Here is a 19,405-nt window from a genome sequence, read left to right on the forward strand (position 1 = left end):
CAGGCCCCTGCTGTGTGCCAGACTCTGCTTCCTGTGTTCAGATCTTAAATAACATTATCAGGCTGGCATCTCTAGCTCCCTCCGCCCTTTTTTTTAAAGCAGAAAAGAAGCACAGAGAGGTTGAGACACTTGCCTCAGGTCACACAGCAAGGAGGAAGGAGAGCAGGATTAGAACCTAGGTGCTTTGGCTAAAAACCCAGGGCCTTAGCAGTTGGCAGAATAGATGCAGGGAAGAGGGAGGCAGGGGAAAGGGGGCCCATCAGCAGCTGCCTGTGCCCCAGCCTGAGGAATGTTGCACCCCACCTCTCTAGAGCCTGCAGTGGGCCAGGCTCACTAGGCAGGTCTCCAGCAGGACCACTGACTCTCCCCATGACCGACTCCCAACACCCACCCGGCTGCAATCCACTCTCACCTGATGTCATCCTCATTGGCAAAGATGATGACCGCCCTGGCGTTCGAGGTCTCCAGGAGGCGCCGGATGATCTTATCGAACTCCCCAGGCTTGGGCTCCCGGGGTATCTTCACTGACTGTGCGATGCACACGCCCCCTGTGGGAAGGATGTCACTCAGCCCCAGAGTGGCCAGAGTATCTCCCCACTTCACTCCACGCCCTCCCACACGCGGTCCCCTCCAGGAGACGAAAGCCAAGGGCTGCCCACAGCCCTGCAGCCGGACTCCTAGATCCCAGGTCCAGATCTCCAGGCACAGGCTATGCGGTCAGACAACTTTGGATTCCACCTCTCACCAGCTGGATGACCCTGGGCATGTCACTTCAGTTCTCTGTGCCTCAGTCCTCCCATATATAAAACAGAGGCTCTAATAAGAGGCAATATAGCATCATGTTTAGGAGCTAGATAGCCTGGGTTTGAATCTCAGTTCTGCTACTTACTGCTGTGTGACCTCAGGGCAGTTACTGAACCTCTCTGTGCCTCATGTACATCATCTATAAAGTGAAGATGATCCTACTTACTTCACAGGATCATTACAAATCTAAGTCAGTTACTGCTTACAAATACAAGAATATCAGACACACAGGGATTACTTAATAAATGATGGTTATTTTCATTGAAACTAAGATTTTTTTCAAAGAGTAAATCTGAGAAGAGAGCAAGTTGCCCACCCTGGGCTATTGGTACACCATGCACCCACAACCACAAGTACCTCCCAGGGCTTTTGTCCCCAGGTCATGCGCTCATCAATAGGCCCCTGGACAAGAGCTCTGCGCACTGCCACTGACTCACACCTGTCCATCTCAGGCCCGTCCCTCTGGGGCGTCCCAGGCTCTCCTTTCTCAGCTCTTCAGTTCATAGGCTCCCCAGCTCCCACAGGGTGCCCTGATGCCTATCCTCGCAGTCCCAGTTCAAGAGCTCCCAGGAAAGCCATTCTAACAAGCTGCTTCAAGCAAAGTGACCCAAGGGGTCGGGGGGTCTTGGAGAACCTTCCTGTCTCTCCTCCTCTGGCCCACTGCCACCTGGCTGGCTCCTGGAGGCGGGGCCAGGGGCCTATCCCTTGAGCTCATTCCCCCATGAGAAGCCCAGCCCCCATGCCTGCGGAAGCATCCAGAACACAGAGTCAGTACCTTGAGGGCCCGATTCACACCCAGACTGTGCGGCTCACAGAAACCCTGGGAGTACCTCAGACTTCACCCAGCCAGTTCCCGGCTTTAGGCATGTGTCCACTGCTGGCGGGAGACAGGTGTCATCCGTGCGCTGAAATGCCACCTGACTTCCTGGTATGAAAGCACTTGGGGACCACTGTTGCTGTTATCAGCAGCCGTGGATAGATGAGGACTCTAGAGAGGAGAAGGAGCTTGCCCAAAACCACACAGTGTCCTGCCCCTACTGTGACACAGAGCAGGGAGCCTCCCAGGATTAAGAACCCCAGTGCCCCAGGTGGCAGAGTCAGGACTCAGCTGATAGAAAAGCAGGAGGGATTACTCTTAATGAAGCCAATCCTTTATCTAAGACTGTCCATCTCCTCTGGGCCTTCACAAGGGTCTTTGCCCAGCTCCACCCCAAATAGGAACCAAGCAATGCCTAAAACCATCTACCTCGGTTGGGTACCTGGCTGCTGCCCCTGGGCCTCCGGATGGCCTCTGCCCATGCTGGGTCACCTGATGCCCCTATACAGACTCCATGTGCGTCAGTGGGGGGTCCACACCTTCCCCCGGCCCCACCAGGAGAAATGTCAACACCCAGCCTCACTCAAGAAGGAGCCTCTACCCTTGGACAGGGAGGGGGCAACCAGGGAAGGCTGCCCACAGGCGGTGACCCTGAGCTGACTCTAAGGGCAGAGGCATATGCAGCCAGATGGAGGTCATTCTGGGGAGAAACAAGATACACCTCCCTAGAAGGGAGGTTGTTCTGTGCCAGGACCTGCGACGCCTAGGGCGACACGACACACACACACACTCATAGCCCTGTCCCCAGGAAGCAGACCCCTTGGTTCTCCATAGCTGGCTAAGTAGCCGTGGCCCTCTGGCCCGGCGCCTGACCAGAACCCACCTCCCTTACTTTCTGCCTGTTGCAGGTTGACCAAGCTCCTTGGCTCTCTCCTAAGGTGCCAAAGAAGTCCCAAGCCCTAGAGAAGACCAAGGGAGGAGAGAGAAGGAGGGAGGATCCTTCGCAGGGCTGGCCTCTCCAGACTGGGGTCCCACAAAGAGAGCCAAGGGGAGACAATCCGCTTCCCACAGCGCTGGCCTTGCTCTAATGGCGGCTGGGCAGACATTCAGCTCCTGGCTAAACCCTCCATATGGTTCCTTTCCAGTTAGAAAGTGGGCCAATTGTGACATTTCCCCCCATCTGGAGAGACAGATGGACAAGGGGAGGCGGCTGGACAGGGGGTGAGGGCAAGCCACCTGGCTCCAGGACAGGAGGGAAGCAGGGGTAGGAGGAGAGAAGCAGGGAATGGGAGTCAAGTGTCCTCAACAGGGCAGAAACTTGCAGATTAAGTGTTCTTTCTGGGCCATGCCCCCCCAGGAGGATCTGTGCGATGGTCCCACCTGACAGCCCAGAGCAGATCTTTTTTTTTTAAGATTTTAATTATTTATTTGACAGAGAGAGAGAGAAAGACACACCGGGAGAGGGAACACAAGCAGGGGGAGTGGGAGAGGGGGAAACAGGCTTCCAGCTGAGTAGGGAGCCCGATGCAGGGCTTGATCCCACGACCCTGGGATCATGACCCGAGCCAAAGGCAGATGCATAATGACTAAGCCACCCCAGCGCCCCCAGACCAGGGCAGATCTTGCCTGCTTCGTTTCTCTGGAGGAAGAAGAACTAAGCGACCACAGCGCCATCATCTAGAATGTGAGTGAGCCTCGAGGTACTTCAGACAGGAGTATGGTCTGAGCAGGACACTCTTACAACCACAAGAGAGGGCGGCAACGGGAGAGGAGTTTGGGGATTTCTGCAGAGATCGAAAATACCAGTTAATATTCAGGAAGCGTCTAATGTGTGTTGAAACTTATTCTGCAAATTTTACATGGCTTCGTTCTACTGGGGTGTCATCAGCACATTTCTAATTTCTAGATGAAGAAACTGAGGCACAGAGAGGTTAAGGGGTTTCCCAAGGTCACACAGATAGCCAAGGGGTAGGGTGGAGGTTTAAACACAGGCCACCTGGCTCCCTCAACCACCCCCACAGCCAGTCTATTGTGTGACGGCTCAGGCTATACGGGGAAAGGGTTGGGGGCCAAGGTCAGAGGAACACCTGCAGCCTGTAGACAGGGACACGTCTGGGCCTGCTCTGGAGGAAGTGCCCACTGGTGTCACCACCCTGAGGTGAGAAACCAAGGTTCTATAGGGTCCCTGTGCGGCCCAGGTGTCAGACTGGCTGCTCCAGGGACCCCAGAACTGGAAGTAAGCAGCTGGCTCACCAGGGGCTCTGCCAGCATGACACGAGCTCCCAGCCCTGAGTGGTACAACATCTCCTTCATCTGCCCTCCTGGCCCCTCGCTGGAGTGGGAGAAGACCGGAGGAGCCCCAGAGGGACCCCGGGGCAGCTGCTAATAGCCCCATCTTACAGATGAGCGCTGAGGCTCACAGAAGTCACACAGCCTGTAAGCGGGACTACAATCTGTGTCCAGACCCTCTCTCAGGCAGAGAAAGAAAGGGCCTGGGTTACAGGGTCCCTGCAGACCCCGACTTCCTGCAGCCCTTCCCCCCCAAAAGACCCCAAGCACATGTCAAGCCCCCAGCCCTCTTGTCTGCCTATGCCCCCTACCCCTGCTCCCGCTAACGCTCCCCTGGGATTCCTTCTTCAAATCTCTGTACCATGGCGAGCGCCCTTCTCCACACCATTATTCCTTCCGCCTGCCCCCTGGCCTCTCTCTTTGGATAAAATATGAACCCATGAGTCCATACAGACAATAAACAGAATTAAATTAAACCCAAGCAACAAGAAATGAGCCCACTCCCTATCTCTGCTCAGAAGCTCGAACCTTCTACCTCTCCCAGACTCCAGGCACAGGATCTTAAGAAGGCCAGGGACATGGAAGAGACCAGGGTTCCCCCAAAACCCCCCTTAGCAAGCTCCTCACTGCACACTCCAGCCTCCCAGCCCTCCCCAGTGAGCACCCAGCTGCCAGCTACGTACGACAGCTCTGCGGTCCACCAGTCACTGTGTCTACTCACAGGGCCATGGGCACGAAGCCACAACCACTTGCCAAGCCCATCTGAACACATGGAGGCGTAGGGACCTCAGAGACCTCCGGGCCTAAGCTGGGCAGAGAGTGAGGAGAAGGAGGCCAGAGAGGAGCAGCACTCTGTCCAGGGGCACTCGGCCGCTGGGTGCCCACCTCCTGCTGAGGTTTCAAATCCTGGCCAGCCCTCTGTGGCTTCCTGCCTGCTTTTGTCACTGCATCAGCAGAGCCACCCCGACTAAACCAGCATGGAATGCTGGGGCAGCCCTTTCACCTCCCTGGGCCCCACCTCCCTTCCCCCTCCATCCCCCAGCCCTGCAGTGGGTGTCCAGGCCACCCCCAGCGGTGGAGACCCAGAGCCCTGCCCTCTCTCCACACCTTCCCCTCCCATTGGTCAAAACAGACCCTTCTCAGTCAGTCCCTTAAGGCCCTGCAACTGCTCCCAGAAAGCTGGACAAGTCAGGGGGGAGCAGCCACTGAACACTTTGGAGATCACATGGTAACATCTAACAAAGTGGGGTGTGCCAGCACATCCCGTTCAGCATTCCTCCCACAGGAACGCACACTGGGACCCAGGAGCCCCATACAGACAGGCCCTGCAGCGCTGTCTGAAACAGCAAACATGCGGAAAGTATCTAAATATTGTACAGCAGAAGAACGGATATACTGTGGTGTTTGTACAATGGAAAGAAAACAGCTCTCATGTATTGGCACAATAACATCTGGAGGACTGGAAGTTGATTGAAAAGGCAAATCGCCATGTGATCTGTCCCGTTTATAAGGAAATCAAAGAACACATGTGATAAGACTCAGCATACACGAAGACACACATCTTTAGGAGCAAAAGCTAAGTGAAAGCAGGAGCTTCTGTCTGTCGCACTCACTGCAACTTCCCCAGTGCCTGGAACAGTGCCTGGCATACAGTCAGTGCTCAATAAATGCGCACTGAATGACTAAGCAAGTCCAAGAAAGGAATCCTCTGAACCACCTTCAGTTGCGGTTGCCTCAAGGAAAGGAAGCAAAAGAACCAGACCGAGAAGGGCTCCATGGAGGAGCTCCATGCCCTCCATGAAGGGCAGCATGGAGGTTGGCTTCCAGACAATCCACATTATATTTCTCCAAATAATAATCAGAAGCAAATACAGCAAAATGTGAATGCTTAGTAAACATGGACCCCAGAACCCAAACCAGACAAAACTTTCAGACAGAAGCAGCAGTGATGGGATGGTGTTCTAGTCTTCATGTGTGCTGCCTGATGGAGAACACACATGGACACACCCCAGTCTCCTTTTCCGTCTGTGAAATGGAGCCCTTCAGCCACTCTCAGCCCAGTGGCCTCCACTAAGTACTCCACAGCGCGCTGGAGTGGAAGGGAGTGGGGTGCCCGCCATCCTTCTGGCTCCTGAAATCCTATCTTCTCCTCAGGCCCCTGCCTTGACTTGAATGTGACATATAGACTCCACTAGCAAAACTTGATCCTGGTTTCCTGTTGTATTTTGTGGTATCTGAGCCCTTTCCATTTGCGGTCTGATGACCTTTCCCAGTGTTCTCCAAGTCTAGCCGGTGCTCCTGTGTCTGCCTCCAACTGCACTCCCCAAGGGCAAGGCCAGGTCTGTACGTTTGCACATTCATTCACTCGGGCATGCGTTCATTTGAGATGTGCCCTGCTCAGTTCCTGGCACAATCAGATGCTGAGAAATGGTAACAAGGAAGATCCCTGCCTTGGAGCTTATGCGCTGTTGGGAAAGGCAAAGCCAGAAAAGAGAGCAATCCGCCAGAGGAGGAAGGCAAGGGGCCAGCCTCCTGGACAGCAGACGCATACAGTAGCAGGGGACGGCACCTCAGGTGCCGGGCCCACTGCCTGCTTCTCCGTGCTTCCCCACACACCCACCAACACACCCTGCCTACGTGCAATTTCCCTTCATGGAGTCAACAGAGGTTTACTGAGCTCATTAGGTGCCTGGAAAGTTCCAGATGCTAAGATCAAACTGTGAGGAGGCCAGACCCCCACCCCCAGACAACCTACTGGAGGCAGGGCAGAGGAGGAAAGCAGCAAGGTGACGTGAGGGCGGGAGAAGGGGGCTGTAGCCGCTCATTCCACCCCTTGTGTCCTAGAGGACACACAGGCTCAGGCCAGGCCTGCAGCTTGAGAGGCAGAGGCAGCTTTGGACTCAGGGCTCTGACTTTTTCCCAGGAGCTGCCGCCTTGCCCAAGAGCCAGGAATTGAAAACACTTTGGACCTGTAAGTCCCACCCTCAAGTGCACGCCCGCTGCTGAAATGACCTCGTTTTTCTGTCCTCTGCTGGCCCGGAGGGTGTGTGCCTGGCTCCCTCCATGAGCCCGAATGATCCGGGGTGGGGGGGGAGCCTGCCTGAGGATGGGAATGCGGGAACCAACAGGCGTGAAGGGACCCCCAGAGGGAGTCGGTCCGCCAACCCCCTCCCCTTGAAGGGTCTCCCTAAGCCCCTGGGGACAAGGGTTTGCACACATGCACCTGCACTCAGCCTCTTCCTCCTCCCCACACCTCCCTGTCCCCCACCAGATGGCTCTCCCCACTCCACCTGTCTAAATAAGCCTTCCCCACCATCCTGCCACCCCCTCCAAGCAAGCCCCAGATCCCCGGCCTTCGCAGCACCTCCGCTGTGCCCACCCTGGCAGCCAGGACAGGCAGGGAGAGAAGGCCTCCCACCAGAGCAGCTGGCTTTCAGCCATGCCCACTGTCACGTAGGGGACAGTCAAAGGACCTGGGCTCTCTGGTTCCTCCCCAGGGATCTCACCCTCCAGTCTTGGGCATCTGTCTCCCAGTCCTATCCTCATTCTCTCACGCACCAGGAAATGTACCCTCGCCGGGCCCTGAGGAAGGAGCTAAGCAGTCAGCACACAGGCGGGGCGGGGTGGGGGGGCAGAGCGGCCAGGATAGAGCGCTGTGTTCATGGCTCCCCAGGAGGTCCCTACATCCACCAGTTTTCTTTCCAGCACTCAGGGCCCTAGGATCGCACTCTGCAACCCGGGTGCTGGGCTCCAGACCAGGAAGGAGGAATTTCCCTGTGGCAGAAGTGCGCAGGTCGCTCAGGAAGGCCTGTCCCCGTCACAGCACAGGCCAGCAGCCACGGGGGCCAAGCACATACATATAGGCTCCTAGCACATACGGGCTCCTCTCCTCTTTCTTTTTCTCTTTGCCTTCCTTTTTTCTTTCTTTCTTTTTTTTTTTTTTTTTTTTTTTTTTTGTCCTTTTAAATTTAAAAAGGGGGGAAACAAAAGATAAATCCTGGGAAATCAAGTGGAAAAATCTACATTATGGCAAAATGTGAAGACAGCAAATTGCAACACAGAGAGAAAGCTGGGGAGAGTTAGATGAGCCAAGGGGGGCCCCCAGGCTCCCACAGGTTCCCAGCAGAGAGGGAGGTGAGGGGAAGGCTGGGAGTTCCCCTGGACCATATGGGGACACGCGCACACACACACACACACACACACACACGCGCGCGCGCGCGCACGCGCAAGCTCCCTCCTGATCCAAAAGCCAGGCCCTCTTCCCAAATCTGCTCTCAGGAAAGGGACCTACTCAGAGGGGCAGTAACTAACCCAATGCCACTTTTGTTTTCAGGCAGCAGAGCTATGGCTGGAGGGGGCTTTGGGGTGGGGAGACGAGGCCAGGCTCTGAGAGAATGCCCCTGACCCGTGGCTTTTGTGGGGTAAGAAAGGCTGGGGGGCGACAGAGTGAGAGCGGGCCCAGACTCCAACCAGCTCTGGTTCCAGCTGGGTCTGGGGCTCCACAGGAAGCTCCAGGCCTGGGGAGGAGGGAGAGTGGGGGGAAGGCAGCAGCTCAGGCCTGGTTCACGGCCACGTCCCTTTCTGTTCCTGCTCCCGGACCTACTCCCCACTATCCAGTCTCCACTCCAACCTCCATCTGACACACAGCTCCCTGCCTGCAACCTTCCATGGTTCAGTGTGTGTGTGTTGTGTGTGTGTGTGTGAGAGAGAGAGAGAGAGAGAGAAAGGGACAGGGTCAGGGACTCCTCCCACGTTTGCAACATCCAGTCTTCCCCAGGTCCCTATGAGAACGTGCCATCTGACCATGTCTGCCCCCTCCACGGGCCTTTGCAGAGGCTGCTCCCCCAGCCAGGAGGGACCTGCCTGATGCTGCCCTCCCTCCCTGGGCCTTGGTTATCTCCTTAGTGTCTGCATCTCTGCTCAGACCCTCAGGGGGCCCAGCACTCGTGCTGCACCTGCTCGAACAACGAGCCCTGATTCATCCTTGCTGCATGAACGAGCCACTGAGTACCCACCTGGTGGGGATGGAAGGGGTTAGAGGCAGAGGCTCAGTGGGAGTCCAAGGGGAGTACTTGCAAAGGCTCAAACCCTTCTACCTCCTCCAGGAACTCCCTGAGCCCTGCAACCTCTGTGACTTCCCCTCAAAGCCATCCCCTGGTCATGCTGAGGGCTCAGACCTCTGTACACACATGCACTGGGCACCCACTTTGCACCTGGCACCAACTCCATGCCAGGCTCTGGGCTACAAAGCTAATCCACTCACCACACCTGCCCTTACAGGACAAACTTGTGAGCTCTGCACACGCGTGGGGTGGACACCACACACACCCGGACATCTCTCGGTCCCACCCTGCCTTGAGATTCTACTTCTCCACCTAGATGCAAACTCCTTGCTCTGAGTGCTTTGGAAATACATGTGCAAAAGAACAAGGGAAGGGGCGCCCGGTGCAGACTTGGTTGGTAAAGCACGCAACTCTTGATCTTGGGGTCGTGAGTTCAAGTCCCTCGTTGGGGACAGAGTTTATGTTTAGAAAAACCAAGAAGAAGAAGAAGTGAAGACAAATATAAAACAGCCAGGCAGGGGTGCCTGGGTGGCTCAGAGGGTTGAGCCTCTGCCTTCAGCTGTGTTCATGATCTCAGGGTCCTGGGATTGAGCCCCGCATTGGGCTCTCTGCTCAGCGGAGAGCCTACTTCCCCCTCTCTCTCTGCCTGCCTGCTTGTGATCTCTCTCTCTCTCTCTCTCTCTCTGTCAAATAAATAAATAAATAAACAAACAAACAAACAGCCATGCAAACTGACAGGTCCTCAGAGTCTAAAGTTGCCAGGGCCAAAAGAGAAGAACTGAAACTAGAATATTCACCCTCCCCGCTGACTCCAGCCCCACGGAGGTAGTAAGCCCACTGTGGGAGAGGTGGCTGGAAGACCCAGGAAGACCAGGAAGGCCCAGGTACCAAGGGACAATGAGGAGAAGACAGTCCCCTGGTTTCCCACCTGCAGATGCTTCCCTATCAAATTCCACAGAAGGTGTGTGCAAAACATGAATACTGCACCTGCGTTCAGCTCCCTCCACCCCTCCACCTTGACCCAGAGCATGCTGGCTCCACGGCTCACTCACTGTGTGACTTTGGACAAGTCACTTAACCTCTCTGAGCATCAGACTTTCCAACCACAAAATGGAAAAGGACTTAAAGAAGCCGCGTGTGGTGGAGTTGGAGGGAGGATCAAGAAAGGTGGAGTCTGTGAAGGCCGGGTCTGCCTTCTGGAGCCACGGCCTCTGCGGAACAGGTGAGGCCAGTGGGGGCAAGAGCTGCTCACGCAGGAGGGCAGGAGTAGGGAAGATAGAGACCTCTTCGCTCGGCCCAGGCCAGGACCCAGTGCCCTGGTGAGGTACGTTCTAGGGACCAAGGGCACTGTGCTGACCCAGGAACTGTCCCCAGAGACAGGGTGCTGGGCGGAAGCCAGGGTCAAAGCAGGGAGGCCCAGGGACTCTCCTGGGCAGAAGGGCAGAACATGCAATTTCCCTTCCTGAACAGTCTCAGCACCTCCCACCACTCCCAGCCACGCCCTCCCAACACACACACACACACACACACACACGCGCGCGCGCGCACATGTGCACGTGTGTGCACGCGGCAACACAAACACTCTCACATCCCGTATCACAATCTCACACAACCTGATGACAGCTACGTGCAGCCTCATGGCCACCAGGACCCACACCTGGCCACATACAGTCCCACTCGCACAATCCCACACAGCCACACAAGCTCCCACAGCAACTGCACAGCCTCACATGACCACTCGCGGCACCCGGCCCCCCACAGTCACACAGCCACAGAGCTGGGCACACCGGCATGTGAGCTGTTGTGTCTGCACCTCCTCGAAGCTGCCAGGCTGGCCGGACCACACCTGAGCAAGAATCATGCCTCCCCTTTGCTATGGTTCAGAGTGAGGCCTGGCTAGGGAGTGCCATGGGGGGTGGGTTAGTGACTGACAACAGGGTCCAGCACCCCCATCATCCAACAACCATTTACCAAGCTGCTTCAGTGACCCTTCGGCCGAGGGAAATCCTGTCTTCCTGCTGAAACCCTCTCCCTCTGCCTCCACTCCCAGCCAGCCGTGCCCCTGTGGAGAACAGGGCCGGCTCTGGGGGTGCAGGGGACACAAGCATCAGAGAGCTGGGGCACAGCGGGGCCCATGTCCCACTTCAACCACTTACTTGCTTCGTGATAAAAGCTCCTTTGCCCAACCTCTCCAAATGTCCATTTCTGCCATTTCTGCGTCTGTAACACGGGATGGCGTTACCCCCACCCCCTGATGCACAGGGCTGTTGTGAGGATGGAAGGTCCACCCCCAGGGGATATCTGGGGGAGGGGGAGGGCGCAGGTTTGGGGGGACTCAGCAGTGCCTCTGAACTGAGCGCTGCTGTCCCAGGCCATTGGGCAGTGGCAGCCTTCTTCGGAGCTGCATTATTCATGGCGCTCAGCTCTGAGCAGAGGGAAACTTGCTGAGTGATCGACCTAATATCTTAACACAAACCCATTTAGGCAAAACACCTTTGAAGCGAGAACGGCAGAAAAAAAAAATAGAAAAGGAAGCAAAGAGGTTTGGAGGCAGGTGGTGGCAAGAGGCTGTTTCCTACCTGCCCCCACCCAATGCACTCCCCGCCCCCCAGGAGAACCCCCGCCCTGACCCAGCACCCCCACCCCTCCCACCCCAGCCCGCACCTTTCTCCAGACTCTCAGTGGCCAGAACTTGCATCCTTTGATTGAAGGAATTCTACTTACCTCTCAGATTTGACTCACATAGAAGGCTCACATAGAAAGGCAGGGGGCAGCCGGACCCAGGACGACGGGGTGTTAGCTCTGAGTCCTCTGCCGAGCAGCCCGTCACAGAACAAGACCACCAGCTCCAGGGATGCCCTGCTTCCTCGGCCTCAAACTCCGCACTCTACCGCATCAGGACCTCTTTCTCCAAGTCAGCTAGGCTGTTCCCACACTCAGTCCCTCTGCCAGAAATACCCTTCCCTCGTCCTCTTGCCCCTGGAAACATGCCAGATCTCTGCCCCAGCCAGAACTCATCACACCCACTTAGGCTCCTCTGCCTAGGCTGGGCCCCTTCTGTAACTGCCCTGCTTCAGGGCAGAAGGCCTCCCACCTCCGCCATGTCTTAGCTGGGTGACCTTGGACCAGTTACTCACCTCTCTGGGTCTCATCTCCCTATACTACAGTTGAAGAATATGTGGGTGCAGGTTAAGGTTCTCTGAACACTGCCAGGTGCATATGCACTCAGTAAGTGTTTGCTACTATATATTATTGTCAGTTTCCCCATCAGTCCCTAAGCCCCTTTAAGGGGAGACTACGTCTCTCCTGTCTAACTTCCCAATTTCCAGCAGAGTGCCAAGCACACAGTAGGCACTAATCTGCATTGGTTGAACAGAGCCTCATTTCCCACAATGTTGTGTGCCTGGCCTCCTCACACCAGACGCCTTGAGAAGAGGAGCCAGTGAGGGGCTGGTGGCAGGGACCCCTGCGTGGGGCAAGGGTGTGAAGAAGATGACCTCTGGCCAGCTCCACCCCCAGTACAGGGACGGAGTCTCAGCTGTGCAGGGAGGGGCCGGAGCCAGGGGCCTGCTGCCGGGCCTGCGGTTTGGCGGGGGAGGAACGGACGGCTGCAGGCCGGGATAAAATATTTAGGAGCCCACATCCCCAGGAAGTGGAAACTGACAAGCAAAATGAAATGTTGAGATGTAATTACCCAGGCAGGCCAAGCATGTCTCCCCGCCGGCGGCGGGCTCGGCACCGCCCCCCCCTCACCTGCCACAAGCAGGCACTGGGTAATGAAGTCCTCCCGGACCCTCTCCCACACCAGGCCTCGCCCCCTCCACTTCAGGCCAGGCCAGCAGGAGGCGTGGCAGAACAGGAGGTCGTGCAGCGAACGTGGGGGGGCCTGGGTCCAGCTCTGGCATTGACCTATCCCAGCAATCCCATCGCCCCACTGGGCCTCAGCTTCTTCAGCCAGAAAATGGGGCCGCTGAGCCACGCCTGGGAGGGAGAACCCAGACAGCAGATGTGCACGTGCTTCATTAACTGGCTTTGGTAAAGGACGGCGGAAGGACAGCAGTAAGGACACCAGCGGACACCAGCCTGACCCAGCATGCCATGAGAGGCTTTCTTGAGGTGCCTCAGGACTCAGGTTAGTAGAGGCTGATGGATAAAGGTCTGGGGCTGAGACCCCGATGTGGGCCCTGAGCTGCAGTGTCCACCTCACCCCAAAAAACTGTCCCGGGCTCTCCCAACACTGTAAGACCACAGCTTGGAGCAGAAAGACAGGGACCCGGACAGGGACTCCAGGCCTAGATCCAGGGAACAGCCTTGAGTGGGTCTCAGGAGGGCATCCAGGAGCAAGGGGGCTGGGGGACAGATGCTCAGCCAACCCTCACCCCACAGAGCAGAGTTGAGGGAGGGAGTGCTCCTTTTTTATTGAAACCAGCACCCAGAGAGGGACCATGATCAGCCTAAGGCAGTCCACACACCCACACTGCCTGGGCCCCTCTCCAGGCTGGCTTGGCACTCCTGGGCAGGTCCAGCCTCATCCCTCAGCCACAACCCACTGCACACCCCCATTCCTGTCAACACCATCTTACCAGACCAGAGCCCCACACCTCTGCACAAAACTCAGCCTGCCCAGCGTGGCCCCTGGCCTTTCCACCAAAACTCCAGTCCCGTTCCACTACTTCCCTGCCTCAGTGGCTCTCACCTCCCTCAAGGCAAAGTCCAAATTCCTCACCCCAGTCCCACCTGAGGCCCTGCAGCCTCGTCACGCATCTCTCCACACCTCCAACAGCTCCTACAGTTTCAGATACACAGATAGGTACCCCTATCTTCCTGCCTTTGCTCAGACTCTCCTCTCCGCCTTTGTGCCCAATTCCCCTTCCCAGACCCCTCCTTCCTCAAGTCAGCACCTGTCCATTCTTGAGGATTCAGTACATGGCCCACTCTTCCAGGAAGCCTTCGTGGGTCTCCCCAGGCTCCTTCTCCCTTGGGCACCTATAGCAATCCCAACATCTCAATCACTGAACCTAACACAGTGAATAAAAATTAGGGGGGATGGCCGCTGCGGGGCTCAGAGCATTCACTGAATGAGCAACGTAAGTCATAAGCACCAGGCACTGTCCTAGACACTATGGGTACAGTTAGTAATAGAATAATTCAGAATCCTGCCCTCATGGACCTGGTAGTCATTTGCAAAGCAGACAACAAATGCTGAGGAATGTACTAATTAATTTATTAAGAGTTGGTCTACAGGTGCCTGGGTGGCTCAGTAGGTGAAGCACCTGCCTTCGACTCAGGTCATGATCCCAGGGTCGTGGGATGGAGCCCCACATCAGCCTCTCTGCTCAGTGGAAAGCCTGCTTCTCCCTCTCCCTCTGCCTGCTTCTCCCCCTGCTGTTCTCTCTCTTTCTGTCGAATAAATAAATAAAATCTATTTTTTTTAAAAAAGTTGTTCTACTGTCCAGAAAGTTGCTTGGCTTCATCTCCAGCTCCTGTCCCTCTGTTTTCCTCTTCTGTCCTCCCCCACCCCATCCTGTCTTTTCTCTCATTCTCTCTCTCTCTCTCTCTCTCTCTCTCTCTCACACACACACACACAGACATACACACAGTCCCCCATTAGTCCACAGCCTCTCGTGTTCATGCAGAGCTCACACTTTCTCTCATTAATTCCTCCCAATCAGCCCACAACTTAGGTGACCATTTTACAGATAAAGAAACCAAGGCCCAGAAACGCCAGAGCCTCATCCTGGCTGCCTCCACCTTCCCTGTCTCCAGCCCATCTTCCCCCTCTCCTCCACCTTTCCATCTTTCTCCCACTTTCTGGGGTGACTGACAAGTTGCCCCCTCGGCAGCCCAAACTGTGTCCCTCTCCATCTTCATGCTCCTCCCTCCCTCCCCTCTCCTCTTGCTTGTCACTTTGTCTTGCTTCCTCCCCAATCCCAAGGCCTCCCTTGGGTCCCAAGATATCTGTAAAATGGTCGTTAGCTTTCCTTCTGGCTCATTAAAAATGAGAATTTGCATAGAATATCCATATGATCATTCTGTCTACAGCAAAACGGGACATGGATAGAAGGCACCATGCAAGCCGGGGAGAAAGGGGAGGACACTCACAGTAGGAGGGGGGAGAACCCCAATCAGGAAGAGGTCAAGTGCTCACCACTGGGGTCTCAGGCTTCAAAGCCAGCCCCCCTCAGGCCCTTTCTTGGCCTTTCTGATGGCTAATTACTTGATTTTGTCATTCTTACAATAACCAGCAAAGTAGGGACTGTAATTATCCCCATTTTACAGATGGATAAACTGAGAGCCAAAGAGGAACAGTGGCCTGTCCAAAGACACACAGTAAGTCTATGGCAGTCCTGGGGGGCAGCACTCTCTACCACGGAGCCAGGCTCCCCCAACCCACATAGGCCTGCTGCACTCCCAGGAAGCCTGCCCGTCCTCACTCTCAGGAGGAAAATGTCATCAAAAGACACACCACTCATGCAGTTCTCCCACCCAGAACACCCTCCAGCTCCTCTGAGACAGGCCCACCTTTTCCATCGCTCCTTCCATCACCCCCTCCTCAAGGAAGCGCTCCCTCCCCAAAACCACTGTTTAGCAGATGCAGAGATTTGGGGAGACAAAGGTGTCCAAACCTCTCCTTCCAGCCATACACAGTTGGCCCTCTGAACAAGTGCAGGTCCACTAGCCTGTGGATTTTTCTTGATATGACAGAGTACTGTATTTACATTTTCTTCTTCTTATGACTTTTCTGAATAACATTTTCTCCTTTCCAGCTTGCTTTATTGGAATAGCACGGTATATACACATAACAGACAAAATACGTGTTAATCCACTGTTTGTTACCAGTAACACTTCCGGTCACCAGGAGGCTACTGATAGTTAAGTTTTCAAGGAGTCAAAACTCAGATGCAGCTTTTCAACCATGCAGGGTTGGCACCCCTAGCCCCTGTGCTGTGCAAAGATCAACTGTAATTGCATTCAAACCTGCCTCATCCCAAAGAGAATTCCCAGCAGCGCCCAGAAATATACTTGGCAAAAAGAATTTGATAACAGAATCGAGGGAAAGGAACCTGCATTTTACAGATGAGGCTTTGCTCAGCAGCCACAGACTGGCCAAGAAACGGCAGTTTGTTGGGACCAGAGTCCACCTGGGCTCTTTCTGCTGTCCATGGTGCTGAAACCCCAGAGTGCATGGGCCACCTTCATTCCACACACAATCTAAGAGCGAGTCCTTCAGGCTTGAGCTTCAAAATACACCCAAAATCTGTCCCTTCTCATCACCCCCACCCCTCGTCTAATCCATCAGCACTTCTCACCAGTGGAGGAGGACTGGCCTCCTCACTGGCATTCCTGCCTCAGCTGCCCCACCCCTCCCCCAGTGTATTCCCTACACAACAGCCAGAGAGATTATAATAAACCCAAGTCTGTTAACATTCCTCCCAGCTCACAACCCTCCAATAGTTCCCGTATCATTCAGAACAAAAGCTAAGATCCTCCCAGTGGTCCACAAGGCCCCACACGATCTGCCTCTCTTCTTCTACTTCCCTCTACCTCACTCACTCTGCCCCTGCCTCTTGGTTCTTCCCCAAATGCCAGCAGTCTCCCTATCTCAGGGCCTTTGCACTTGCTGGTTCCTCTGCCTGAGGCACTCTTCCTGGAGATCACAAAGCTCACTCTCTTACTGCATTTGGGGCTCTGCCCAAATGTCATCTCTGCAGAAAGGCCTTCCCTGACCTTATATGAGATTATCTCCCCTACCTCATCCTCTCTGCCCATCTATGGTGTTTTATTCTTCTCCATAGCATGCCATCAGCTTCTATCTGAAACTGTATTATATAATGATGCATTTACTTGTTTGCTGTAAGTTCCTCTGGCCCTCTCCCCAAATGGGAGCTTACAAGGCCAGGGATGATCTTCTGTTTGGTTCACTGCCATAAGCCCAGCGTCCTGGCACACACACAATAGGTGCTCAATAAATATTTATCCAGCAAATGAATGAATTATCATTCAGAAGTGAGGGATGAAGGAACTGAAGAGGGGAAGAAATGCCCTACTCTCCTCCTCACCAGCGACATCCCACAGAGTTGGCTCTATGTAATTTAGAGGCCTGGAATCCAACTTTCTGAGTCCTTGAAAATCCCAGGAACATGAGGGGAACCAGCCCGGAATAAGTGACCACCAAGGGATGTGTCCCTCCCTATCTCTGGGGCCTGTTAGACAGGACCTCTCATAGGCTCATACACAGCCACCATGACTTGGTGACTCCTGACCCATCCCCCCATCCCCCCAAACACACACTCCCCATCAAAGGAGCTCCTCCACCCCCTCCTTCTCTGAGCAGACCCCTGGCTTTTGTTGGGGGAAGTCCTCCTAGGTCTCTCCCCACAGCTGACCCACCAGTGTTTCCCTGGAGAAAGCCAGGGAAAAAGGAAACAAATATTTCATTGAAAGAAGGCTCCACCTTTCCTCTCTCGAGCTCCAGAGTCACACAAACCTAAGCACCAATCCCAGCTCTGCCACTGACAAGCAGTGGGGGCCCAAGTGAGCCTATGGACAGTCTGAGCCACACTCATCTCTATTTAAAGGGGGAGAGGGGGACATTTCTCAGAGTGGCTGTGTAGGGGCTGACACTGGGGCTAGGGCCTGGCAGCTTCTGTGAGGACAGTTAATGAGATGTCCCCAAGAAATATGTATATTAAAACACAAGAAGAGGGACACCTGGGTGGTTCAGTCTGCTAAGCATCTGCCTTTGGTCCAGGTCATGATCCTGGGGCCCTGGGATCAAGTCCCGCATTGGGTTCCTTGCTCAATAGGGAGCCTGCTTCTCCCTCTGCCTGCTGCTCCCCCTGCTTGTGCTCTCTCGCTCTCTGACAAATAAATAAAATATTAAAAAAAAAAAAAAAAGGTGATTTAGGGGTCTTCACCCAGGCCAGTCCTGCTGAGGGGCCAGTGCTGGAGTCAGAGCTTGTCGGGGCTCAAAGACTCTAGGAAGAGGGCTGGAGGACTCAGAATAACAAGCAAAAATGGCTACGAGTGTCCCTCAGTGTGTTCACGTGCACAAGCCCATTGAAGAAGGCACCCAGCCCCTTCCCAGTCTGATGAAGATCTGGAGGCTCAGGAAAGGATAGGGGCTTGCCTGAGGTCACACAGGAGTAGAGGGTGAGTCTGAGACCTCACCCAGGATACTCAGCAGCCCCAAATGGGCCTGAAGCAAGAAGTCTCAGGGCGGTGAGGAAAGCAAGCAGTGAGTTCCCAGGGTCCTTCCCCAGCTGCTGGGAAAGAACAGCACAGGGCATGCTTCAGCTACATCTCCAAGGAGCTCAGAGTGGGGATCCAGGGAACCCCACCTCAGATAGGAAAGCAGGCTGAAGTCGAACAGTCAGCCAACAGGGGAAGAGGGTCCCTGGAGGTGAACTCCCAAATCCGAGCAGGGGAAGGTCGCTGGCCTTCACTGCTTCACTCTTTAACAAAGGGAAAGAGCTCAGAATGGATCAGGTTAGTGTGCACAGGGCTCCTCTGTGGGCCCAGGTCAGGGCCCAGAAACAAGAAGACACACAGGAAGCTGGACTTCCACGTGGCGAGGACAGATACAAAAGCCAAGGGAGGTGCACCCTGGTGCCGCAGTCAGTTGGGCATCTGCCTTCAGCTCAGATCGTGATCCCCCAGTTCCTGGGATCGAGCCCCATGTTGGGCTCCATGCTTCTCTGCCCCTCCCCTGGCTCATGCTCTCTCTCTCTCTCTCAAATAAATAAACAAAATCTCCAAAAAAAAAAAAAAAAAAAGCCACGAGAGGTGAGTGAAGAAGCATGCAGCGATGCACACTGAAGGACCTCAGAGGTCCCCAACCCATCACCTTCATGTGGGTCATCAAGCTGACACTCCACAAGGGAAAGTGAACAGCCCAGGGTTACACAACCACCCAGAGACAGAGGCAGCACTAGACTGGCCCCCCACCCCCCCATTATGATTAGTCAGGGCAACAACTGACACCTTTGGCAGCCTGGTGTATTGTGTAGGGCCCAGACTATGCAGAAGGCCTTACACTGATTCACTTACTTCACGTTCCCGGCAACCAAAAAGGCAGGTACTATCGATATCCCCCTTTCACCAGGGGGAAACTGAAGCCCAGAGACCCTTAAGGGACCGCTCACCACAGTACAACTCCTGGTGGGCAGAGCCAGGCTCTGGGCTCTCAACCACTCCGCCCTACCGTGGCGTCCAGAGGACAGGATCCGGAAGGTCAAAGCCACAATGGGGCTGCCACCAACAAAGGGAAGGGTTGGTTTTTGGTTTTTTTTTAAACCTCAAAGAAATCTTCAAACATGTTCCACAAAGGAAGCTGGCGAGAGAAAATGCTGCTTCCTGTCCAAGAGGGCAGGCATGCAAATTCAGGGCAACAAGGGCTGGGTGGCTAATGTCTTCTTTCTCGTCACTCCCG

General features: G+C 55.0%; 1 protein-coding gene across 1 annotated transcript in view; it reads right to left on the reverse strand.

Moving 5' to 3' along the window:
* The window catches only part of GRM4 (glutamate metabotropic receptor 4), a 116,954-nt gene that overhangs the window by 35,214 nt on the left and 62,335 nt on the right, over positions 1 to 19,405 (reverse strand). The window contains exon 4 of the mRNA XM_045074721.1: positions 413 to 548. Coding sequence (XP_044930656.1) covers positions 413 to 548 — 136 coding nt within the window. The remainder of the gene's footprint in view (positions 1 to 412; positions 549 to 19,405) is intronic.

This window comes from Mustela putorius, unplaced genomic scaffold (genome assembly GCF_011764305.1).
Source record: "Mustela putorius furo isolate JIRA1106 unplaced genomic scaffold, ASM1176430v1.1 tig00000135_pilon_pilon_pilon, whole genome shotgun sequence".
NCBI lineage: Eukaryota > Metazoa > Chordata > Mammalia > Carnivora > Mustelidae > Mustela > Mustela putorius.